This window comes from Pecten maximus, chromosome 1 (assembly GCF_902652985.1).
Source record: "Pecten maximus chromosome 1, xPecMax1.1, whole genome shotgun sequence".
Taxonomy (NCBI): domain Eukaryota; kingdom Metazoa; phylum Mollusca; class Bivalvia; order Pectinida; family Pectinidae; genus Pecten; species Pecten maximus.
In genome coordinates this window covers 21,594,353-21,621,648 of record NC_047015.1, presented here as the reverse complement: position 1 = coordinate 21,621,648, position 27,296 = coordinate 21,594,353, and the positions used below count along the sequence as shown (strand labels likewise).

The 27,296-nt window shown below is 35.3% G+C and overlaps 1 protein-coding gene across 3 annotated transcripts in view; it reads left to right on the top strand.

Moving 5' to 3' along the window:
* Positions 1-27,296, top strand: part of LOC117327593 (dynein heavy chain 3, axonemal-like) — a 75,426-nt gene that overhangs the window by 30,257 nt on the left and 17,873 nt on the right. For all 3 annotated transcript variants that reach the window (XM_033884661.1, XM_033884657.1, XM_033884649.1), the window contains exons 26-58: positions 1,399-1,513; positions 2,846-3,044; positions 3,241-3,349; positions 3,481-3,771; positions 4,043-4,134; positions 4,645-4,846; positions 5,656-5,808; positions 8,122-8,344; positions 8,671-8,801; positions 8,957-9,373; positions 9,512-9,673; positions 9,790-9,915; positions 10,669-10,826; positions 11,114-11,194; positions 11,379-11,562; positions 11,729-11,914; positions 12,141-12,367; positions 13,355-13,558; positions 15,213-15,340; positions 15,886-16,010; positions 17,458-17,643; positions 17,860-18,027; positions 18,603-18,736; positions 20,424-20,709; positions 20,862-21,029; positions 21,404-21,621; positions 22,045-22,252; positions 22,392-22,652; positions 22,807-23,008; positions 23,172-23,479; positions 24,841-25,026; positions 25,252-25,494; positions 26,424-26,584. In XM_033884661.1, coding sequence (XP_033740552.1) covers positions 1,399-1,513; positions 2,846-3,044; positions 3,241-3,349; positions 3,481-3,771; positions 4,043-4,134; positions 4,645-4,846; positions 5,656-5,808; positions 8,122-8,344; positions 8,671-8,801; positions 8,957-9,373; positions 9,512-9,673; positions 9,790-9,915; positions 10,669-10,826; positions 11,114-11,194; positions 11,379-11,562; positions 11,729-11,914; positions 12,141-12,367; positions 13,355-13,558; positions 15,213-15,340; positions 15,886-16,010; positions 17,458-17,643; positions 17,860-18,027; positions 18,603-18,736; positions 20,424-20,709; positions 20,862-21,029; positions 21,404-21,621; positions 22,045-22,252; positions 22,392-22,652; positions 22,807-23,008; positions 23,172-23,479; positions 24,841-25,026; positions 25,252-25,494; positions 26,424-26,584 — 6,242 coding nt within the window. The remainder of the gene's footprint in view (positions 1-1,398; positions 1,514-2,845; positions 3,045-3,240; positions 3,350-3,480; positions 3,772-4,042; positions 4,135-4,644; positions 4,847-5,655; positions 5,809-8,121; positions 8,345-8,670; positions 8,802-8,956; positions 9,374-9,511; positions 9,674-9,789; positions 9,916-10,668; positions 10,827-11,113; positions 11,195-11,378; positions 11,563-11,728; positions 11,915-12,140; positions 12,368-13,354; positions 13,559-15,212; positions 15,341-15,885; positions 16,011-17,457; positions 17,644-17,859; positions 18,028-18,602; positions 18,737-20,423; positions 20,710-20,861; positions 21,030-21,403; positions 21,622-22,044; positions 22,253-22,391; positions 22,653-22,806; positions 23,009-23,171; positions 23,480-24,840; positions 25,027-25,251; positions 25,495-26,423; positions 26,585-27,296) is intronic.

Below are 27,296 nucleotides of genomic sequence, written 5' to 3'. Positions count from 1 at the left end.
TTAATAAAAGGTTATACTGTAAAAATGGAAATGTTTGCGGCGTGGAAATTTTCGCTTATTTCGAGACCATCAAATCTCCGCGAAATTATCCACATGCAAACATAATAACACATGAAAATATTGACACGCGAATATTTCCACCAAATAAACTAAATAAATTCCAAGATGCAAGTTCCTAGTGGTATACCTTATGCATTCAAGCGTCATATTGTCCGTGATGTGTAACGTTGTCATGGTCGGCCAAGAGACATGCATGGATATAAAGTAATTTGTGTAAAATGATAGTATTTCCTCTAATTCAATGTTTATGTATCATTAAATTTTCCTCATTTCTGAATCTGAAACTATGGTCGTTACTATGTTAACGTTACTGTACATATTAATCTCGGAGCAGCTCAGCCTTTTGTAGCTATAGGCCCCGAAACAGCACAGGTTTCATTTGTTACACAAAATATAAACTTACTTGTAATAGAAATGTAAAGTCATTGCACGGTAATATGTTTTATCTGAATCTGAAACTTTGATACATTATTGCAATGAATAACCTGTTTAATTTAGCATTGTATGCTTAGGCTTTTGCGTTTAGGAAAGGGCTACAGTAGAAACAGGTATATGTTTATATATTTGATACCTGCAAAATTAACCATCGCTAATTGAGACACCTGTGTTTGTTTTGACTTGACATGAATGCTTATCATGTCACTCAGCATGACCGGGTAGCAGATCCTTTTACCGTGGGCGGCACCTTGCGTGGCCTGTCCCTACTAATTAGTGTAAGCGAGGAGGTTTATATATTGACAGGTAATACCATAATTGGCAGTAATTAAGAGATGGTCAGTCGCAATGAAATAATCAAAATACTAAGTTAACACTGTATTTGACAATACATGCATGATTTCCTAATTAGTTTGCCATACAACACAAGTACTAATATCGTACATTAATTGTGATGTACATTGTCGGGGCCTAAAGTTGCAATCAACTGCCTCGTGCGGTGTACTGTTCACCACAAAAAAAAAACTGTATCAACACTAAAATGTGTGACATATATATATATTTTTCTGTCATAGGCGTACTGCAAAGATCACACATACAACCCATCAACCTGTTGATCAAAGTATTGGTATTTTTACAGGGCTGACCGATGCGAGCTTTCAATGGAGTTTTCTGAAAAATCTTACTTTACGTACATGCCCACTAACATCGCAGCACGAAAAAATATTTTCATCATGACAGCGCGAAAATATCCACATCGCGAACAGTTTGGAGGCTGAATAAGCGAAAATTTCAACGCGTGAAAATATCCACTTTTACAGTATATCATAAATAGTCAGTACGTGTATATATTTATGTGAAAATTAATCGTTTGGTTTATTGTAAATAATTGCTTTATTACAGAAATATCACCTAAAATGTAATGATCAGATAGCTGATATTGTACAACTCGTGAGAGGCAAATTGGAGACTGGACACAGAGTTACCCTGGGAGCTCTCACTGTCATAGATGTGCATGGTAAGTTCTCACAAAAGACTTCTGTTAAATATTTTTGGTACAAGGTGTATATATAGGCACTACAAATAGATAAATATTGAAAAATAATATATTGACATTATTTCCAGAGATAGATCTCGGTGAAGAGAATATTTTATAAGGCCAAGGACTAGATCAGGACGATACTCCCTTAACAAACACAATAATCTTTACGATCAGATGGGCTATATGGAAAATTTGAAATATTGTAAAATATCAAAATAAAAGACTGATGCTCTCTTCTACTATAACAATGTTTAAGAACATTTTATTTGATAAACTGTTGGAAGCAGGTAAATTGTAAATTATCTCCCCTTACACTGTCGATGTACTGCAATGATCACAAATAATATATACATTTTAGACGATTAACTAAGGATGGAGGCTAATGAAATAAACAAGCATACAGTACATTTGACAATTTAGTCTAAATAAGCTATTATAACCATTACAATTAACTGCAGTTATATACTAAATTTACAATATTTACCAATTTGATACAACAGAATGTAATTATCAAGACAATGGGGTTGTAAGTGGTGAGAAAAATCGGGAACTCCCTGTGATGAAATCTTTTGTATTCTTTTTTTATCAAGCACATACGAAATTACATATTTATCAAAAAATGTATGAATATGAATGAAAAGGTAAATGTTGAATGAATCTCCTCCTGTGCGAGGACACCAAATTACATGTCCTTTCATGCTTTTGATCAAAAAAATTACTTTAAACTTGATAAAGAAAGGAAAAATCCATTTGATTTAAGCATGTTTGATTTATTTAAAACTTTACAGCTGTTTTATATGTGTTTACCCTGAATTTACTGAGAGTGGTGAGGGGCATATTTTACTGAATCCTTTGTAGTCATCACCTACACTACCAACACAAGTTTAGGCAGAGTTTACTGTAGGTCTAGAGAAAGTGGTGACTAATGTTACCTGTTCTCATTTGAAAGCATTTTGTAATTGTTTTCCTGCTAAGTGTTCTTTTGTTTTTAACTAACACAATGATGAGATACAATCTTGTCTCTCATTAGAAACCATTGCGATTGGGATTACTTATAGAATGTAAGGAACATATCAAATGCAACAATACCAGCAGTAGGTATGTAAAGAATGCTAATAATAACTAATAGAAGTGTGGTACAGAGCATGTAATTACATGTCATCTTGATTGAAGATCTGTGCAGAATACATCAAATGAAAATATGGTGTTTGGTATATTTTGCTGGTCGTATCTGTGATTTAGGATCATTCCGCATGAATAAATTTCCTAAATCAGAATAAATGTAAAGTTTTCTTGGTTCTCTTCTAGCTCGTGATGTTGTGGCTAAGCTAGCTGAGGACAATGTGTCCAGTCCCAATGATTTTGATTGGCTGGCTCAGTTGCGGTACTACTGGGACAAAGACGATGTGGTTGTACGTATGATCACCACAGATACTGCCTATGGATACGAGTACCTTGGCAACAGTGGTCGTCTGGTCATTACTCCCCTCACAGACAGATGCTACAGGTATGTTATGTTAGATCTTCATTCTAAAACATCAAGTTTCTGTAACAGTGCATTTAAATCACTAATACGTCCAAAGAAAATACAGACATTCATCTCTGTTTTAAAAAGTACCAATTGTACAAAGAAAAAAAAAGTGTTTTTGGAAAAAATAAAATGGCTTGTAAATATATATTCTATGCAAACAATATATTTACAGAACATTGATGGGAGCACTTAAACTGAACCTTGGAGGTGCTCCAGAGGGACCAGCTGGAACAGGGAAAACAGAAACCTGCAAAGATCTGGCCAAGGCTGTCGCAAAGCAGGTCAGTACACTTTTCCACCACAACAACTCTATTTGTTCATGTAGAATTTTGTGTAAACATCCTGATAAACTTCTTTTAAAACATGAAAATGGTAAAGATAGTAACCTGAACACTTATTTGACATTTTCCAGTGTGTCGTGTTCAACTGCTCGGATGGCTTGGACTTCAAGGCTATGGGAAAATTCTTCAAGGGTTTGGCCCAAGCTGGGGCATGGGCTTGCTTTGATGAGTTCAACCGTATTGAGCTGGAGGTATTGTCTGTGGTGGCACAACAGATTGCCAGTATTCAGAATGCCATTGCTGCACGACTCAAACGTTTCATGTTTGAGGGCACTGAACTGTCACTGAATCCCACCTGTACCATGTTTATCACCATGAACCCTGGCTATGCTGGCCGACAGGAGTTACCAGACAATCTGAAGGTTAGTTATAAGCAATATGAAAGAGCTAGAAATGCTACACACATTTTATAGTACCTATCTCTCATGTAATATAATTCCACATCTTTTTTGTAGTAAGAACTGATTGATCATGAAATATGCTAAATGTTTTTATCTACATGTTATTTTTATCAAAACTTATTGAGTAGTCCAATTGTGGAACTATTTGAGGCAATAGAAAGATCCTACCTCGAGAAGATAGCGATCATCGTGTAGACAATATATTTGCACTTACCTTTGACTTGTATGACAGGTGTTGTTCCGAACAGTAGCTATGATGGTGCCAGACTACGGAATGATAGGAGAAATCTCACTGTACTCCATGGGCTTTGTAAATGCCAGAAGGTAACAAAGCCTTGTATACAATATATTATATCAGTGATATAAGCAATGGCTATTTTACATAAAGGAATAATCTTGTTCTATATTGATGTAGAGGTAAATATCAAAGGTACATATCATTGATAGATAAGATGTTTTAGTTATATCAATTTGTTGCATTATGTCTGTTATTTGAAATAAATACATCAGTGTATTTCATTTTGATGTGACTTAATTGTTTTGATTATGGTTATAATAATGAAAAGGCTTATATACCGGTATGTATATATTGGAGTATAAATATGATTAATATGAAATGTGGAATTCAGTAAGACCTTCATAAAGAAAAAGGACAATATTATAGTGTATCAATTAAAACTTTGCATAGAGGAACAAAACAGGTCACATGTCAGCAATTTGTTGTTAGACTATTTAATTCACCTGTTCTGATAACATTACATCTGCCACTTTCATACTTGTACAAATTAAGCTGTATAGTATATATTTAATTTTACGTTACTACTTTTCTCCCAGTCTTGCCAACAAAATTGTGGCAACATACAAGCTGTGCTCTGAGCAGCTGTCATCTCAGCACCATTATGATTACGGGATGAGGGCGGTCAAATCTGTCCTTACAGCAGCTGGCAACCTCAAGCTCAAATACCTCGACCAAGATGAAGCAATTCTCCTTCTCAAGGCTATCATGGATGTGAACTTGCCAAAGTTTTTGGCTCAGGTCAGTTTGTATATAGTGGCTTTTCTCATTTTGTTTATTTCAAACAAAAAGCCGATGTCAGTGGTATGTTTCACACTATATTTGAACAGCAATCCATGCATGATGATGATGATAGAATTTCAATGGTGTCCTGGGAGAAAATATGTTTTATTTCCTGCTCAGATGGCAGAAATTTGTATGAAGTAATATAAATATGAACATCAAAATATGCCAAAATTTGACACAGAGTTGATGCCATTGGAAACAACAAATTTAACTACACTAAAGTAAAAAAAACTGTTAAGATGAAAAAACAACAATACATGTATCCCAATTTATTGTAACTACCATAGATTATTGCAAACTTTCATTTACATACAAGAAAGTATTGTCAACATTATATTGATTTTGGGAATGAAATGTACCTGTTGGTTATTAATATATTTTGGAAAGATGTTTATCTTTAGCACACAAACAGTAATTGAAAACTGAATACTTTGAAAGGAATATTTTTCTTTTGTTAAGAAAATCATGCAAATGACTGAGACTTGACAAATGCTTACTATTTGGAGATCAGACCAAAGTGTTAAGTCAGCTGTCAAATTGTCATGAAACATTTTTGTGCCAATAATGTTAATACTGAAGATAGCCTGAGGGGCCGATTGGATGTTAAAATGGGGTGATAAAGATGACTAAGCTGGTGTCCTCCCCCTGTCTCCGTTAAACTGTTCACCTTCCCTTCTTACTTAGATGGATTGGGATCTTTCTCAGAGTCGTCCTCCTTTATTACTTTGGAGGAAATTCTAATATCTGAATTATTTTGTCTCTAGGATGTGCCCCTGTTTCAAGGTATCATTTCTGACTTGTTTCCTGGAATTGAATGTCCAAAGCCTGATTATGGCCCCTTTATGGATGCTTTGAAAGAGAACACAGAGAAAATGAAACTACAGACCGTACCATGGTTCCTGGAGAAGATCATACAGGTAAAACACATTTGTTATTTTTGAAGGAGAAAGATTAATCCATTCCAAGAAAGTATTTTCCAAACTGAGGTGTTTCTCAAGACTTTGATAATACCATATTGCAAAGACTGTGATAATGCTACATTATATTACCAAAATAGTGGTAATAATGTTATATTACCAAGACAGTGGTAATACTGTTATATTACCATGACTGTGGTTATACTGTTATATTACCGTGGTAATACTGTTATATTACCATGACATATGTAATACTGTTATATTACCATGACATATGTAATACTGTTATATTACCAAGACAGTGGTAATACTGTTATATTACCAAGACAGTGGTAATACTGTTATATTATCGTGGTAATACGGTTATATTACCAAGACTGTGGTAATACTGTTATATTACCAAGACTGTGGTAATACTGTTATATTACCAAGACAGTGGTAATACGGTTATATTACCAAGACTGTGGTAATACTGTTATATTACCAAAATAGTGGTAATACTGTTATATTACCATGACTGTGGTAATACTGTTATATTACCAAGACTGTGGTAATACTGTTATATTACCGTGGTAATACTGTTATATTACCAAGACAGTGGTAATACTGTTATATTACCAAAATAGTGGTAATACTGTTATATTACCAAAATGGTGGTAATACTGTTATATTACCATGACATATGTAATACTGTTATATTACCGTGGTAATACTGTTATATTACCAAGACAGTGGTAATACTGTTATATTACCGTGGTAATACTGTTATATTACCATGACATATGTAATACTGTTATATTACCATGACATATGTAATACTGTTATATTACCAAGACAGTGGTAATACTGTTATATTACCAAGACAGTGGTAATACTGTTATATTATCGTGGTAATACGGTTATATTACCAAGACTGTGGTAATACTGTTATATTACCAAAATAGTGGTAATACTGTTATATTACCATGACTGTGGTAATACTGTTATATTACCAAGACTGTGGTAATACTGTTATATTACCGTGGTAATACTGTTATATTACCAAGACAGTGGTAATACTGTTATATTACCAAAATAGTGGTAATACTGTTATATTACCAAAATGGTGGTAATACTGTTATATTACCATGACATATGTAATACTGTTATATTACCGTGGTAATACTGTTATATTACCAAGACAGTGGTAATACTGTTATATTACCGTGGTAATACTGTTATATTACCATGACATATGTAATACTGTTATATTACCATGACATATGTAATACTGTTATATTACCAAGACAGTGGTAATACTGTTATATTACCGTGGTAATACTGTTATATTACCAAGACAGTGGTAATACGGTTATATTACCAAGACTGTGGTAATACTGTTATATTACCAAGACAGTGGTAATACGGTTATATTACCAAGACTGTGGTAATACTGTTATATTACCAAAATAGTGGTAATACTGTTACATTACCAAAATAGTGGTAATACTGTTATATTACCATGACTGTGGTAATACTGTTATATTACCAAGACTGTGGTAATGCTGTTATATTACCGTGGTAATACTGTTATATTACCGTGGTAATACTGTTATATTACCAAGACAGTGGTAATACGGTTTTATTACCAAGACTGTGGTAATACTGTTATATTACCGTGGTAATACTGTTATATTACCGTGGTAATACTGTTATATTACCGTGGTAATACTGTTATATTACCAAGACAGTGGTAATACTGTTATATTACCAAGACAGTGGTAATACTGGTATATTACCAAAATAGTGGTAATACTGTTATATTACCAAGACAGTGGTAATACTGTTATATTACCAAGACTGTGGTAATACTGTTATATTACCGTGGTAATACTGTTATATTACCATGACATATGTAATACTGTTATATTATCGTGGTAATACTGTTATATTACCAAGACAGTGGTAATACTGTTATATTACCAAGACTGTGGTAATACTGTTATATTACCAAGACAGTGGTAATACTGTTATATTACGAAGACTGTGGTAATACTGTCATATTATCAAGACAGTGGCAATACTGTTATATTACCAAGACTGTGGTAATACGGTTATATTACGTAGACTGTGGTAATACTGTTTTATTACCAAGACTGTGGTAATACGGTTATATTACCAAGACAGTGGTAATACTGTTATATTACCAAGACTGTGGTAATACTATGTTATACTACCAACACTATGTACAACATCAGGACAATGAATTTCTGCCATGATGCAGCTCCATAGTGTTAATTAGATGTACTTTTTACCATCTAAATATGCTTCCAGGTGTATGAAATGATTCTGGTACGGCACGGATTGATGGTGGTTGGTGAACCTCTGGGAGGAAAGACTAAAGGCTGGCAGGTCCTAGCGGCAGCCCTGAGTGACCTTCAAGCCATTGGGGCTTTTGATGAGTTTAAGACGGTTTACAGAATCATTAACCCAAAGGCCATCACTATGGGTCAACTGTATGGATGTTTTGATCCAGTATCTCATGAATGGACTGATGGTAAAACTCGTGTTTTAATATTGTTTACCAATATCTTAATACGCACCTGAATCGGTGAATATGTCTCACAGGAGCAATAGTTTGAAACAAATCGTTTTAAGTCATTTTTTCTTTTTTCCAAAACCAGAATAAAAGGATATGCATTTCAAACAAATCAAAATTCCCCATAATAATGTTTAGTATTGCTTTCTAACTATATGAGCAGTATTCTATATATTGTCAACCTATTCATAATTGATTAACTACCCAGTATCTGTTTTAAGTTTTGATCTCACTTTGAAGAAATTTATCAGCCTACTTCGACCTACAAATTTGAATATTTACAGGTGTTCTGGCCAACACATTCAGAGAATATGCCAGTAACCCTAACTCTGACAGGAAGTGGATTCTCTTTGATGGCCCTGTGGATGCTGTCTGGATCGAGAATATGAACACTGTGTTGGACGATAACAAAAAGGTAAGATATAATGAATATGTTAGTATGTTGAATGGGTGGTAAAGTTCATTTTATATTTATCAAATAAAGGGTATATGACAACAGATATTTTAAAGGTGCTTAATTTTTTTATAATTCAATGTATCTCTGATTGTTGATGTTGAATTTTTTACCAGTTGTGTCTGATGAGTGGTGAGATCATTCAGATGAGTAACAAGATGAACCTGATATTTGAGCCTGCTGACCTAGAGCAGGCCTCGCCTGCTACCGTGAGCAGATGTGGTATGATCTACTTGGAACCCCACCAGATGGGCTGGCGGCCATTCAAAGACTCCTACATGCAGCATGAGCTGCCACAAAAACTCTCTCAAGAAAACAAGGACCTTGTCAATGACTTGTTTGAATGGCTCATTGAGCCTTGTCTGTATTTCATTAACAAAAATTGTAAGCTGTTTCTACAGACGTCAGACATGCATCTAGTCCAGTCCCTGATGAGACTGTACACATGTCTATTGGATGAGGTCGCAGACTCTGTCAACAACCCACCAGTAGAGGGAGAGGAGGTTACCCGAGATATTCTCTCCAATCAACAGGTATAGGCTTACCTTCAGGCATAAACAGTGTTTTGTCAAAGATAAAAAAGAATACCATGATTATAACTTTAACAGACTTTATTGCGATGGAATTCTGTAAAGTTGTGAATGTGTACTCATTAGTCAGCTGTGTTTCAGATTACCCTGTGGCTTCAAGGTCTGTTTGTGTTCTCCTTAATCTGGACAGTGGGTGGCACCATAACTGGGGATAGCAGGAAGAAGTTTGATCAATACTTCCGCAATATCCTAAGTGGTACTGATACCGAACACCCCAAACCTAAGAGCATCAAGATCACAAAGGTAAATCTATTACTGAATTAAACTTGTTAACATTAATTTGGAAATTGGTTTGTAATCCAGAGAAAATAACATTATCCTATTATCATATGTGATTTGTTCAACAATTCTGATTTCAGAGTAACATGATTCCAGAGAAGGCCACCATCTATGACTTCTCTTTTGAAAAGAAGGGTGGTGGAAACTGGATAGACTGGTTGGATACTATTGATCGTGCTTCTATGACCATTCCTAATGATGCCAAGGTAGCTTTCTATTAATAGTATCAGGACATTTCTAGAACTCTGAATCTTTTCACAAAACGTACTGCCCTTAGGTAGCTAGAGAATATTTAACCGTCTCTCAATATCATATCTATATTGTGAGTATCACAGAATATGTTTTCCACAAGCATCTCTTTGAATCATTTTCTCAATACTATTTTAAAGTGTTTTTTTATTAGTTAATGTTGCTTACACAACTATAATGAAAAAACTTCGATTATAAACCATTATGATAGTGTATGCATCAAAGGTGCAGCAAAGCTCCATCTTTATATACCTTCGCTTCATTTATACATCAACAGAAACGTTTAATATGCATGTTATTTGAAATCTGAACAGTGTATGCAGAGGCAAAGATGCAACAAAGCATGTCATAACTTCATTCACAGTTCTGATTTCAAAGCTTTTTAAAAATGTTTATTTGATAATTTCTGAGATATCAATCATAAAAATGTAATCAACAATATCATACCTTTTTACCTACTGTAACAGATAAGTGATTGTTATATACTTTATAATCAAATGATGGGATTTTAATTGCTTACTAGAAATATGAACCTCTTTTGATTTTCTGGAGTATAATCTTATAATCTTATAATATTTGATCAATATTGAATACCACTTAACAGAGGACAAACTTCAAGCTGTTGAAAATAAAATTCAGAAATATGAGCTATACCACACTACATCCTTGATTTAGAGGCTATGTAGATTTACATGTTGACCTGTTTCCAGGTGAGTGAGATCACTGTACCAACAGCTGAGACAGCCAGGCAGTCATTTTTCCTAGAGACTTATCTCAAGCACGAGCAGTCCATGCTGTTTATAGGTCCCACCGGTACTGGTAAATCTGCCATCACCAACAACTACCTCCTCAGCTTGCCCAAGGATGTGTAAGTAATACAAGTTACCATTAACAAAGTTCTCATTTTTAAGCTTTCTGCTACCTAACCAACAAGGGTGATATTTTACCGTCCTTTCCTAGGCTGTGATAGATTTAGAGAGAAATAATATGATGATGTCACAGGAATAACAAAGAATGATGTCACAATAAGTATGAAGTTATGTGTAAACCAGGACCAATCAGATTACAAATAGACAGCTTAATATGTCTGTTTCTGGTGTGGATATATTAATGTTTCTCATCACTGTGAAAGAGAATATTGCCTCTTACTTCCAGGTATGTGGCTAACTGCATCAACTTCTCGGCCAGAACTTCGGCCAATCAGACACAGGATATTGTTATGTCAAAGCTGGACAGGTAGGTTTCATCGTCATTTCTTTAGTCTATTGGTGTAATGCATTACTCATGATATGTAAAATTCACTAGTTCGTGTAAACATTTTGTTTTGTGTATTGATAAGGCTAACTCCTTAAAACCTATTTCATAAAGGAATTTCTTATGGATTAAGTTTTTAAAGATAATTTGAATGTATATTGAACAGGAGGAGGAAAGGTGTGTTTGGTCCCCCTATGGGGAAGAAATCAGTGGTGTTTGTAGATGACTTAAATATGCCTGGCAAGGAGAAGTATGGAGCACAGCCTCCCATTGAGTTACTACGACAGTGGCTTGACCATGGTCACTGGTACGACAGGAAGGACACAACCAAAGTTTTCCTTACTGATGTGGTAAGAATCTTTCTGCAATTTTGGTACTCAAATTTCATTCTCAAATTTTCGTATCAAGTAGAAATTTTCTCAGTGTCTGGTTTGATAGTTTATAGACATATTAATTTTGTTAGCATTATATTCGACACAATCTTTGACTTAAGGCTTCTTTTCTGTACCTTTAAAGCTGTTTGTGGCAGCCATGGGCCCCCCTGGAGGAGGCCGTAATGACATCACCAGTCGGTTCACACGCCACCTCAATATTACATCAATAGATGAATTTGATGACAACACTATGACCAGAATTTTCACCAATATTACTGACTGGCATTTTGGAAGAGGGTTTGATAGTGCTTTTGTGAGAAATGGCAAGGTTTGTATTTTGAGTCATTTCTGTCTATACTGATAAGCATTTACACCGTGTTTTTAGGTGCAACATTTGTAGTTATGATAATGTGTATATAGCTAATCAACTACTTAACTTGTTGTAATAGTCTTAACAAAATAAAATTGGCTTCATGTTAAAAAGAAACCAATCTCTGGTGCTGTGTTAAAATGTAACCAATCTCTGATACAATGCCAATTTCTGTATTTTACAGCTGGTTGTCGCAGCAACAATGGGTGTGTATAAAACTGCTATTCAGAGTTTCCTCCCTACACCCTCAAAGAGTCATTACGTGTTCAACCTGCGTGATTTTGCTCGTGTGATTCGAGGAGTGTTGCTAGTGCCTCACACAAACATGAGTGAGACAGACAAGCTGTTTCGACTGTGGATACACGAAGTGTACAGGGTATTCTACGACCGTCTGATTGACAATGAGGATCGGTTAGTAGACTTACTGGAACATGATATATATGATAATACTGTGTAGTTGGTGATATTTACAGAGGTTTTAATTTCAGAGCCAAAAATAAATACCCAGTGAGTGTCTATATCTTCACTGAAATGTATAGAAATGTTTAATGTTTACTATGCATGGTTGAATGAAATTGAATTCCCATGAACTAGGTCCGACTGGGACAACTGCAAAATATTAGCCCCGTGATTTGGATGAAACGTGTTGGTCATAATCAAAAAAGCAGTTACCAAAGGTCAAGGCCATCCAGTCGCCGTGGTCCAATTGTTTTTCTTTTAATGGTGAATATTTTGTTGTCATAATGAAACACTTGTTGAAGTTGAACAAGACATGTGATCAAAGGTCAAGGTCACCAGGTCAACATCACAACAGATGTCAAATTATTGCTATCAATGGCATTTTATGAATTCATGTTACCTACAGGCTCAAGGTGTTCAGGTACAAATGCAGCTGAAATGTTTTGACAGTAAGAATGTGGTTTTTGATGATGAAAATCATTTACAATAAATATGATTCTCATTTGCAAGGATGTGGCTTTCATAATACCTGTAAGTAATAGTAAATAGACTATTATATTAATATCATATTAACATGGACAGGCTTATAGTGAAGGGTTATATTTTTTGTCATTTTATTTCACCCTATTGAAGGGTTTACATTCTTTGTCATTTTATTTCTTTTTTTTACTGTATAAGGCCCTGCCCACAAATAAACTCACTTTATTTTGATGGGATAACTAATTTTGAAATAGTAAATTTAAAGTGTTTCACCAATAATACCTCCCAAAACTTTAATAGTAAACTTTGAGACTAGAGGATTACCATGGTAATAGACACATTCACACCATGGTCATAATTATCATCCAGTGTGATTTAATCTGATTTAGTGAATCACTTGGACTGTTTTTTCAAATAAATTACATTGTTCATAGAAATATGCTTGTTTTTTGCCAACAGCGAGATGTTTTTCAATATTGTGAAGGAGCAGTGTTCCAACCATTTCAAGACAAACATTGACAAACTTCTGGGACATTTATCAAAGAGTGGATCTGTGATGGATGACAACATCAGAAATTTGTTCTTTGGGGACTTCATGATACAGGAAAACAAAATTTATGATGAAATTTCAGATTTCAAACAGCTTTCATCCATGATGGAATAGTAAGTTTTTACTTAATTTTTACCTATGAAATATTAGGAATTATTAAATGAAAGTGATAGTTTTTGCTTCAGTAAAAATATCTAGATTATAGTTCTCATTGAATTGGCAAATGGAAAATTAATTTGATATCCTCCACGAAGAAGTGGACAAGTTCAGTTACTAGATACAGGTAATTATTTTAGAATCTTTTTCCTGCATGCGTTTCTGTGATCTGTGTTGTCAGATGTTATATAGTGTTGCATGGCATGTGATTTGTGTTGTCCCTGTAACCTACAACAAAGTGACAAGATCTCAGTGATTAAGTTCTGTAGCCCAGTGGTGCCACAGTGATCACCCATTACATGTATGTTAGAAAATGAAGATAATGTTATAAGCCCCTCAGGTGGGGACATGTAGTTTTATCCATTTGTTTTTTTCTCATTGATTTTACTTAAACTTCAGAAACATTCTCCGACAGAAATATGTAGACGAGTTCATGTTTCAAAGTCCTGCACCGAAACTTGTCATGTGGCCATTGGAGAATTTACTGTATTTCATATTCAGTCTAGGTTTAAAATTGGTGCATTTTTCTAAATTTAATATAGTTGAATTAGTTTGAAAGGAATTGGCCTCTCATACAGGTTGTTAATGTCAAAAATGAAGTTGTTGGGAAATTGTTTCAACAGATAGTTTAAGACAGGTGACACATTATATACTGGCATATGGTTTGACTGTTCTTATGATTGTGGCTAGTACCATCATTTTAAGTTGGTAAAATAAAAAAAAAAAAATGAATAATTAATGAAAAGTATGGAAATTTCTGTTAAGACAAACTTTTGGACAGGTCTGAAATGAAGACACAATGTAAATTTGCTTCTTGTACTTGTATGAAATAAAACAGTACTCAAAACAGAGATATTCAGGTATGATATAATACTCTACTCAATACAGAGATGTTCTGTATAAAATATTAAACTACTCAATACAGAGATGTTCTGTATAAAATATTAAAATACTCAATACAGAGATGTTCTGTATAAAATATTAAAATACTCAATACAGATGTTTTGTATAAAATATTAAAATACTCAATACAGAGATGTTCTGTATAAAATATTAAAATACTCAATACAGATGTTTTGTATAAAATATTAAAATACTCAATACAGAGATGTTCTGTATAAAATATTAAAATACTCAATACAGATGTTTTGTATAAAATATTAAAATACTCAATACAGATGTTCTGTATAAAATATAAAAGTACTCGATACAGATGTGCTATATATAATATTACAGTACTCAATACAGATGTTCTGTATAAAATATTAAAGTACTCAATACAGATGTGCTATATATAATATTACAGTACTCAATACATATGTTCTATATAAAATATTACAGTACTCAATACAGATGTGCTATATATAATATTACAGTACTCAATACAGAGATGTTCTGTATAAAATATTACAGTACTCAATACATATGTTCTATATAAAATATTACAGTACTCAATACAGATGTGCTATATATAATATTACAGTGCTCAATACAGAGATGTTCTGGTAGATTTGATCAATGATAGACGAATGCTGCCTGTTGTATTGGATGTTACACTGTATGTTTCACTGTTTTTGTTCCACCACTCACCATCACCTTTACTTTGTGTAGTTATTTGGAAGAGTACAACATGATCAGTAAAGCACCCATGCATCTTGTGATGTTCAAGTTTGCCATTGAACATATCTCCCGTGTGAGCCGGGTCCTGCTACAGGACAGTGGAAATGCTCTACTTGTTGGTAAGTGAGGACAGCAGGATTCATCATCTAAAACATGCAAAGCAATGTTTGTGGAATATTTTGATTTGAATAGGTATTCGTGACCCTTTGTTTCTTATTTAATATATATGTATAGTGTAAGGCTCCATCTAGTGTGATTGTCCTAATAGTAATCAGGTCGTCTGTCTGCTTGTCTGTCCAGCTTTTGAAAACTTGATCCCTTTGACACTAGATGTGCAAAGGCAATTTTCGGACTGATGAGAGTTAAGATTATCAAAAAAAAAAAAAGCAATAAGAAACAACAAAACTATGAAGATCACTTACAGTTGATGAAACTTGTGAATCAGTCTTGTGGTTAAGTGATGCTGTTAGGCTTGAATTTTCCATTTTCAGATTTTGCATGTTACCTTGTAAACAAATAGTTTAAAATCACTGAGTTGACTAATTCTGCAGTTCATTTAACAGTTAGCATGGAGGAAGTTTTGTATCTAGTGACCTATACCTGATGAGATAAGACCAGAACATATGGAGATAGTGTGATTGATTGCTAATGTGTTGGTTAACAGGTATTGGAGGCAGTGGGAGACAGAGTGCAGCAAAACTGGCAACCTTCATGGCAGATTATGATATCTTTATGATTGAAATCACCAAGAACTACTCAAATAATGAGTGGAGGGAAGACCTTAAAAGGGTGAGATTAAAGGATAATGACATGCTTGATTTTGAGATTACGACTTTGTTACACGAGTCTAAACATACACGACACGGGACGGACATTCTGAGATTACGACTTTGTTACACAAGTCTAAACATACACGACACGGGACGGACATTCTGAGATTACGACTTTGTTACACGAGTCTAAACATACACGACACGGGACGGACATTCTGAGATTACGACTTTGTTACACAAGTCTAAACATACACGACACGGGACGGACATTCTGAGATTACGACTTTGTTACACGAGTCTAAACATACACGACACGAGTCTAAACATACACGACACGGGACGGACATTCTGAGATTACCACTTTGTTACACGAGTCTAAACATACACGACACGGGACAGACATTCTGAGATTACGACTTTGTTACACGAGTCTAAACATACACGACACGGGACGGACATTCTGAGATTACCACTTTGTTACACGAGTCTAAACATACACGACACGGGACAGACATTCTGAGATTACGACTTTGTTACACGAGTCTAAACATACACGACACGGGACGGACATTCTGACATTACCACTTTGTTACACGAGTCTAAACATACACGACACGGGACGGACATTCTGACATTACCACTTTGTTACACGAGTCTAAACATACACGACACGGGACGGACATTCTGAGATTACGACTTTGTTACACGAGTCTAAACATACACGACACGGGACGGACATTCTGAGATTATGACTTTGTTACACGAGTCTAAACATACACGACACGGGACGGACATTCTGAGATTATGACTTTGTTACACAAGTCTAAACATACACGACACGGGACGGACATTCTGAGATTACGACTTTGTTACACGAGTCTAAACATACACGACACGGGACGGACATTCTGAGATTACGACTTTGTTACACAAGTCTAAACATACACGACACGGGACGGACATTCTGAGATTACGACTTTGTTACACGAGTCTAAACATACACGACACGAGTCTAAACATACACGACACGGGACGGACATTCTGAGATTACCACTTTGTTACACGAGTCTAAACATACACGACACGGGACAGACATTCTGAGATTACGACTTTGTTACACAAGTCTAAACATACACGACACGGGACGGACATTCTGAGATTACGACTTTGTTACACGAGTCTAAACATACACGACACGGGACGGACATTCTGAGATTACGACTTTGTTACACAAGTCTAAACATACACGACACGGGACGGACATTCTGAGATTACGACTTTGTTACACGAGTTTAAACATACACGACACGGGACGGACATTCTGACATTACCACTTTGTTACACGAGTCTAAACATACACGACACGGGACTGGTATATATTCTGTTCCTCCACTCCTCCCTTACACTTCCCTTTGTGGTACTACTAGACTATGTCCTCATGTTTAATGTTTATGTTGTACCAGCTCCTGTTGAAGGCAGGCTGTGAGAACAAGCCAATCACTTTCCTATTTGCGGACACACAAATCAAAGACGAGTCATTCATGGAAGACATCAGTATGATCCTTAACACGGGAGATGTACCTAACCTGTTTGCGTCGGACGAGAAGGCAGAACTCATTGAGAAAATGCAGGCTGTAGCTAGGGCTGAGGTAAGGCGTAAAAAATCTTAAGGCTCGGGAAATTCCCTGTTGCTATTTAAAGCTAAGGTTAACAATTTGTGAGGAGGAATTCGCCAGTTTCAGGTTAATATTAGTTTTCTCATGACCTATTTGAGAGGTCTCCAGAAAATGTCAAAAATCACAGTCATGCAAGAATTTTGTTTTGAAAACACCTTTACATGTTCCCCTTGCCTGTTTTTCGTATAGGGAAAGAAAATGGATGCTACCCCTCTGGCCATGTATAACTACTTCATAGAGAAGGTGATGCAGAACCTACACATTGTACTGGCTATGAGTCCTATAGGTGATGCCTTCAGAAACAGATTGAGGATGTTCCCCTCACTCATCAATTGTTGTACCATAGATTGGTTCCAGGTACGTGTGATGTAGATATAATGTTGTTATTAGGTGATACTTTTTTTAATGAGATGAGTGTGATGTAGATATAATGTTGTTATTAGGTGATACTTTTTTTAAAGAGATGATGCCATTATATGTCAAATTATGCTGTTAGCAACAAAGATAAAAGAAATCTAGTAACTAATAATCTAATAATGGATATAAATATGTCAGGAAAAAGATTTATTAAAAACTGAAATAAAGATTGAATTTTGTCTTGCTTGCTAAGAAAAATCCAAAAAGTAAGCTAGAATATGGTGTAACTTTTCCACTGGCAGCAACGTGGTGGTGATGGTGATGATAGTTAATATTTCACTCGAAAGATTTGCATTTATATCTGTTGCTCAAAAAGTATACATGTATGTCCAGCTTTAACCAATCATTTATCCATCAGGGTTTCCTGTAAAACACTGCTTGTCTACATTGTAGACCTGAAATACTTCGCTTAATTTGGCATAGATGATCTCCATGTAAAACATTGAATGACTAGGGGTAGAGTGTTGGATCCATACAGAGATCAGAATAGTCTATTGAATGATGTTTTTTTCCAGCCCTGGCCCTCTGATGCTCTTGAGATGGTGGCTAATAAATTCCTGGAGGAGGTGGAGCTGGAGGACCATATGCGCAAGTCCTGTGTAGTCATGTGTAAACACTTCCATGAAAGTGTGCACCAGTTGTCCACCAGGTAATGAACCAATTATCAGAGACAACAATCGGAATACACGACTACTGTTTACTTCTACCTCCTTTTGACAAACCAATCATCTGAGCTAAAAGAGTGTCTGTAAATTAAATTAAAAGTTGTCATATCTTTTAATCTCACCTTCTTAAAGTTACGTGGGACTTTAAATATCTCTCCCCGACAAAGTTATGAAGTGAGACTATGGTCGTGCTACTTTTCCAGGCACAACAGCGGTGGCAGCATCATCAACATTTTATTTAAAGTTTTGTCTTTAGATCTATTGCTCGTGCAGAAAGTATAAGTCCAACTTTAAACTAACTTGGTATATATATATCTATAGTAAAAATGGACATCTCTATATGGTCCAGTGAGTCTGGAAAATAGGTATGCTGGGAATGTGGACTTACAGTAGTAATTAGTATGACCATCTCAACACTCCCTACAGATTACACAAATTTTATGTTTTTTGCTGTATTTTTAGGATGAAAACCTGAGATTTTGAGAAATTGATATAAAATCTTTATTGCTTTTCTTATTGATTTACAACTTAGTTTATATATAGCTAATTGAAATTGGAATTCTATACTAAATCAAGTATATTTTTTTCTCACTTTTCTGAAAGAGTAATTTTTGGGGTAAAAATGATACCGTATAGCGGGCAATTTTAGCGGGGCTTTAATTTGGCGATTTGGCGGGTCCGTATAAAGATCGCCAAAATTTAACCCGTCAAATTTTAACACCGCCAAGTAAAAAGACGCGAAAATTTCAATTTCGCCAATAGTTTCCGTTTCGACAGCCATTTACCTTTGATAACTCAAGAGAGTAACGACTGGTGCGTAACGTTGGTTGTTGCCTGGCAACTGTCGGCCAAAATGCCGATAGGTACATGTAATACGAATAGCTAATGAACAACTACTCATGATACATGTATAACAATACAAGTATGACATATCGCATCATAATTATTTTTTGTGAAAACAAAGCCATCTACCCATACTATTCAATGATCTGATGTTAACACTTTAACTGTAGACTCATTGTTTAACTTACCTGTACGTATACACATCATACAATAGATGACCACGGCGATATCATAGGGTTGATTATATTCTCTTTGTCTCTTGCTTGTACAGTCATACTCATATAAACACTAATTTTACAAATCTACATGTATGTGTTCGTCGGAAATTGTTTGGTAGTAGTTTCCGGTTTCGAGACAGAGGATCGATAATACACACTTAATCAACATGGATTGGATGTATGGACATAACATAATTATCTATATATACTGGTAGGGGATATATATGCTCAACGCCAAATTAAAACCCTAGATTTAAGGGAAATCGCTAAATTTTAACCCGCCAAAATTTAACTTTCAGTTTTCATGACCAAATCGCCAAATTTTATGACCGCTAAAATTTCCCGCTATACGGTATATGTTTTTTAGTTGAATTTTGAAAACTTGATTTTGCAAAGTTTGATGTTTGTTTTGCTATATTAATTAATATTGACACATGTCTATAACATATACAGTATTTCCATACTACGAAATTGTTGTGATATTTGTTTTTGTTTTTACTGAAATTTTCGTAAATTTTGTAGTTTTCTTAAAACTGGCTATGCTGACAAAGTATATATAGATTTAAAAAAAAAAAAAAAAACTTATGCTAATTTTCAATTTTGATTTCAGTTTCTTTGAGCAGTTGCGGAGACATAACTATGTGACACCTACATCGTACCTGGAGTTGATAATGACATTTAAAACCCTGCTGGGCCTGAAGCGTGATGAGATCAGCACCCTACGTAACCGCTATCTTGTTGGCTTGGAGAAACTTGACTTTGCAGCCTCACAGGTAGCTGTGATGCAACAAGAACTTCGAGAACTACAGCCAGAACTTATCAAAACATCAGCAGAAACAGAAAAGTTGATGATAAAAATTGAGCAGGATACAGTTGAAGTGGAAGCCAAGAAAGAGGTATGATATTATCTAAAGAACTTTTCTACTGTAGTTATAAAACGGTAATAAAAACCTGACTGTTTAAATTTCATGAGATATACAGTAAATGAAGAAGAAAACCTTGAAATTAAAAGAAGAAAAACCAATCCTAATTTAGTGTTGTGTTGCAGGTGGTAGCTGCTGATGAGGCTGTAGCTAATGAGGCTGCGGCTGCTGCTCAGGCCATCAAGGATGAGTGTGAGAGTGAGCTGGCAGAAGCCATCCCAGCACTGGAGGCTGCTATTGCTGCACTCAACACACTCAAACCCTCAGACATCACACTTGTCAAGTCTATGAAGGTATAGCTACAAATTGATCTCATGTACCAGTATGCTTTGCTGTATATGCAAATATCTGTTAGCTGTTCAAAGTTTACTATAATATATCTGTTAATTATAACTTATTCATTTTCTAAAATCTTAGGTGATGCTATATTTGTAATCAAGAGAAATTAAGCTATGCCTACATTTTTGTAACCATAATGGTTATAATTGAATTTGATAAATTATATCTTTAGATATTATGTACTTGAAAGTTCTTGTATCATGGATGTAATGATAGTTTTATTAGTTTAAGCTGATCTTGTTTATAGACACTAATGGTAGAATTTTCCAAGGAAATTAAAAGTTAAACTGAGAACTTATTGAATTTTTTTCCACTTGCATTTTGACAGAACCCACCGCCTCCCGTAAAGTTGGTGATGGAGTCGATATGTGTGATGCTGGGTATGAAGTCTGAGAGGAAGCCTGACCCAAGTGGATCAGGCAAAATGATTGAGGACTACTGGGGACCATCTCAGAAAGTGCTCAGTGACTTCAAGTTCCTAGACAGGCTTAAAACCTATGACAAAGATAACATACCACCTGCTATTATCAAGAAGATTAGAGAAAAGTAAGCTACCAGCATGTTCCAGCCTTCATACAAGTAACATTTGTACGAAGATGTTTCATATACACACATTACATGTCAGTTGGATATATGGATATTTTGGTAGTTTGTGGACATTCAAATCAAAAGATGTTATAAAATATATTCAAATAAATTAATATAATTATATTAAAACACAGATCTGCATTCAACCAAAATATGAATAATTCTTAATTTGACTATTGTTGTTGCAGAGTCATATGATTAATCCTTAATTGTGCAACCACATTACCAATCCTAAATTTTGCTATTGTTATTGTTTAGGTAAATGACCAATCCTAAATTTAACTATTGTTATTTTGTAGGTACATGACCAATCCTAAATTTAACTATTGTAATTGTGTATGTACATGACCAATCCTGACTTTGACTATTGTTATTGTGTAGGTACATGACCAATCCTGACTTTGACCCTAACCTGATTAAGAATGCCTCCACTGCCTGTGAAGGGCTGTGTAGATGGGTGAAGGCCATGGACATATACGACAGAGTGGCAAAAGTGGTGGCTCCTAAGAAGATAAAGCTAAAAGGTGCTGAAGCTGAACTGGCTGTCCAGATGGACAAACTGAATGAGAAGCGTGCACAACTCAAACAGGTTATTTAACTTTCTTCCTTATATGTTCAGACATACATATGTTTTTAAGTGGTTGAGTACACACATTGTTACTTTAATTGAACTGAGTTCAGTTACGTGTGAAATGTTGGTAAATACAACAATAACATATGACTTCCAGGTGACAGACAAACTACAGGCTCTCAATGATGAGTTTGAGGAGATGACGCAAAAGAAAAAGGACTTGGAGGCAAATATTGATATTTGTGAGAAAAAGCTTGATCGTGCTGAGAAACTAATTGGTGGTCTCGGAGGAGAAAAAGACAGATGGACTGAGGCTGCTCGCCTGTTGGGGGAGAAGTTCATCAATATCACTGGTGATGTGCTGTTGTCCTCGGGAGTGGTAGCCTATCTTGGTGCCTTCACAGTCTCCTTCAGGAATGTAAGATACTACTTGTTTTTATAGCAAGATTGATACTATATACTAAAGCTGAGTTCATTATTTATTCAAAATTGGTTGTAACATTTTATCATGTATCAGTCTAGAAGTGTCTCAATGATAATCTTTTTCACTATAACTTTATTTTAAACTTCAGGAGATCATCAAAGACTGGCATGATGCATCAAAGACTAATGAAATTCCTTGTTCTGAGATTTTCTCACTGAATGCAATACTAGGGGACCCTGTGAAGATTCGAGCATGGAATATTGCTGGTCTGCCAGTCGACTCCTTCAGTGTTGATAATGGTATTGTAGTCAACAACTCACGCAGGTGGCCACTGATGATTGATCCTCAAGGTAAATCTTTGTTGTTTGGTGTTAAGTTGACTGTCAATTATACATTTCATTGTCAATGCTAGCTATCAGGTAATATCTGATCCTTGACAGTATATGGTACTATTGGATTGATGTATTGTTATTACCACTATTGTTGAAATCCAAAGTTTTTCCCTCCTAATAGGTCAGGCAAACAAATGGGTGAAAGCAATGGAGAAGGACAATAAGCTGGGTATAATCAAATTGTCTGACACCAACTATCTGAGGACCCTGGAGAACGCTATCCAGTTTGGTACACCAATCCTACTGGAGAATGTTGCAGAGGAGCTTGACCCAATCCTAGACTCAATTTTACAGAAACTGACGTTTAAACAACAGGGTGTAGAGTACATACGTCTGGGAGACAGTGTTATAGAATACTCCAATGACTTCAAACTGTACATCACCTCTAGATTGAGAAACCCACACTACCTCCCAGAGGTGTCTGTAAAGGTAAGACTTAATTTATAGTGTATGTGCCTGTAATGGTATTGAGTCACTAACTCTCAGAGGTATCTGTAAGGGTGTTGAGTCACTAACTCTTAGAGGTGTCTGTAAAAGGAGTATGTCGCTACCTCCCAGAAGTGTCTGTATAAATAAAAATTGAAAATTAAGATCTTGTGTCTGTAAAGGTGCAGAGTCACTTCCTTCCGTAGGTGTTTGTAAAGGTGTTGATTGAGCCACTAACTCTCAGATGTGTCTGTAAACATGTTGAGTCACTAACTCTCAGAGATATTTGTAAAGGTATTGAGTCACTAACTCTTAGAGGTGTCTGTAAAAGGTATTGAGTCACTAACTCTCAGAGGTGTTTGTAAAGGTATTGAGTCACTAACTCTCAGAGGTGTTTGTAAAGGTGTTGAGTCACTAACTCTCAGAGGTATCTGTAAAGGTGTTGAGTCAATAACTCTTAGAGGTATCTGTAAAGGTGTTGAGTCACTAACTCTCAGAGGTGTCTGTAAAGGTGTTGAGTTACTAACTCTCAGAGGTGTCTGTAAAGGTGTTGAGTCAATAACTCTTAGAGGTATCTGTAAAGGTGTTGAGTCAATAACTCTCAGAGGTATCTGTAAAGGTGTTGAGTCACTAATTCTCGGATGTATCTGTAAAAGTGTTGAGTCAATAACTCTTAGAGGTGTCTGTAAATGTGGTGAGTTACTTCCTTTTGTAGGTGTTTGTAAAGGTGTTGAGTCAATAACTCAGAGGTGTCTGTAAAGGTGTTGAGTCAATAACTCTTAGAGGTATCTGTAAAGGTGTTGAGTCAATAACTCTTAGAGATATCTGTAAAGGTGTTGAGTCAATAACTCTTAGAGGTGTCTGTAAAGGTGTTGAGTCACTAACTCTCAGAGGTGTCTGTAAAGGTGTTGAGTCACTAACTCTCAGAGGTGTCTGTAAAAGGTATTGAGTCACTAACTCTCAGGTTTCTGTAAAGGTGTTGAGTCAATAACTCTTAGAGATATCTGTAAAGGTGTTGAGTCACTAACTCTCAGAGGTATCTATAAAGGTGTTGAGTCAATAACTCTTAGAGGTGTCTGTAAAGGTGTTGAGTCAATAACTCTCAGAGGTTTCTGTAAAGGTGTTGAGTCACTAACTCTCAGAGGTGCCTGTAAAGGTGTTGAGACACTAACTCTCAGAGGTGTCTGTAAAGGTACTTGGGTGTTTCACTACCTTGCCAGAAGTGTTTGCAAATGTAGGAATTCAATTATTATAATAGCACTTGTGTCTATATGTGCTGAGCAGCTATCTCATGAGGTGTCTCATAATAAATGTGAAGAATTTCCCCCTCCCTCCCCATTTGATGTCTAAAATCTTTGTTACAGGTGTGTCTGGTTAACTTTATGATCACACCACAAGGTCTTGAGGACCAGCTGCTGGGTATTGTGGCAGCTAAGGAGAAACCACAGCTAGAGGAGAAGAAAAATGTTCTTATCCTTGAGAGTGCTCAGAATAAGAAACAGCTCAAAGAGATTGAAGACAAGATTCTGGAGGTCCTGTCATCCTCACAGGTACATAGCAGAATACTGAATTACAAAAGTTACTGTACATACAGTTTGTAGATTTCTTCAAAATGTAAATATAATGAGATTCCTGCTGATATAACAAGGTAAATATTATGATCTTTTATTTGGAAATTGAAAGGAAGGCAGGAGAAAACCTAGAATCTTGTTTAATAAATGTTGACAGAAATTGTTCATGTGTTTGGATCGTATATTTGTATGCTTCTTTTATAGGGTAACATTTTAGAAGATGAGACAGCTATTAAGGTTCTGTCCTCATCCAAAGTTTTGTCAGAAGAGATCTCAGCCAAACAGGAAATAGCAGCTAAGACAGAACTGGAGATTGATCAGACCAGGAATGGTTACAAACCGGTGGCTGTACATTCCTCTATCCTCTTCTTCTGTATCTCTGACCTTGCCAACATTGAGCCTATGTACCAGTACTCTCTTACATGGTTTATCAACCTTTATATACAGGTAACATGATAAATACAGGTAACATTACATATACAGGTAACATTACATTATACAGGTAACATTACACAGGTAACATTATATATACAGGTAACATTACATTATACAGGTAACATTACACAGGTAACATTATATATACAGGTAACATTACATTATACAGGTAACATTACACAGGTAACATGATATATACAGGTAACATTACATATACAGGTAACATTATATATACCGGTAACATCACATTACACAGGTAACATTACATTACACAGGTAACATTACATATACAGGTAACATTACATTATACAGGTAACATTACACAGGTAACATGATATATACAGGTAACATTATATATACAGGTAACATTATATATACAGGTAACATTACATATACAGGTAACATTACATATACAGGTAACATTACATTATACAGGTAACATTACATATACAGGTAACATTACATTATACAGGTAACATTACATTATACAGGTAACATTACACAGGTAACATGATATATACAGGTAACATTACATATACAGGTAACATTACATATACAAGTAATGTGGAATGAAAGGGATCATCAAAGTGTCAGATATAAAACAAATCCATCATAATATTTTAGCATTTAATGTACAACATAGAATAAGCATTGTTTTAGTTTGAAATTTGTTTCTTCTGAAGTTTACTTTCAGTGGTTAAACTGAAAACAAGTTTCGATCTTTTGCTAAGGACATTTCTTTTACTGAATTTAAACCTGTCCTACATAGCATTCTACCTCTTTATTTATTGCACTTAGAAGAAAGTGTCCAATCTAATCTTTGTGGTAAAGAATTGTTGTAAATTTGTTGCCAATAATACAGTCATGTATATTTTATAGGTCAAGTTGATATGTTGTTTGGTATAACATTTACTGATTTGTCTTTCAATGTTTGTTTTCAGTCAATTATAAACAGTTCACCATCCAATGAGCTGGATGAGCGTATCTTCAATCTGAATGATCACTTCACCAACAGTATATATCGCAATGTGTGTCGTTCCCTGTTTGAGAAGGACAAACTGCTCTTCTCCTTTGTACTGTGTGTGGGCATCATGAAGGGCCAGTAAGTATTGTGTTAATAACATTCACCATTCTTGTCTGTTTTATAATAAATTGTTTAACTCTCGAGATCTTGATGGTTTACACACCTATACAATATCCCATGTTTGTGGGCGGTGATTATCAGTGTAATTTATGAGAAAGGGAAGGCTTTTCCCTTTGACTACTACCAGTTAATAGATTGTCTACAACAAGCTCACAGCTACCCACAACGTAGTATATTTCTTAAAAATATGGCAAGTCACTTACACAAGACCTACTCAAACTCCAACACTAAGAATTTTAATTGGCTGTTTTGTCATTACTTCCAATATTTTTGACACAAAGCTGTGAAGATGAAAGTTAAATACATAAGTGATAATCAAAAGGGTGCAGGTTAGGTAAGGTTGAGGATATGATGTATACAGTATGTTTACTTCACTAAGTGCTTGTATACTTCACTAAGTGCTTGTTTACTTCACTAAGTGCTGATTATGATAAAGGTAGTTCATATTAGACGATGGAGAAATTCTTCATTGTAACAAAATAAACAATTCTTCATTATTTGCTTTGATATTGATGAGGATTGGAAACTGCTGACAAACATCAAGGCAGGGTTATAGAGAAGACATTGACAATTCTTTCACAGGTGAAACGCAATATGATTGGCCAAATACTGAGCCTAGAGACTTCTTTAAACTATTATTGATCACGAAACATGACCACAAATATCATGG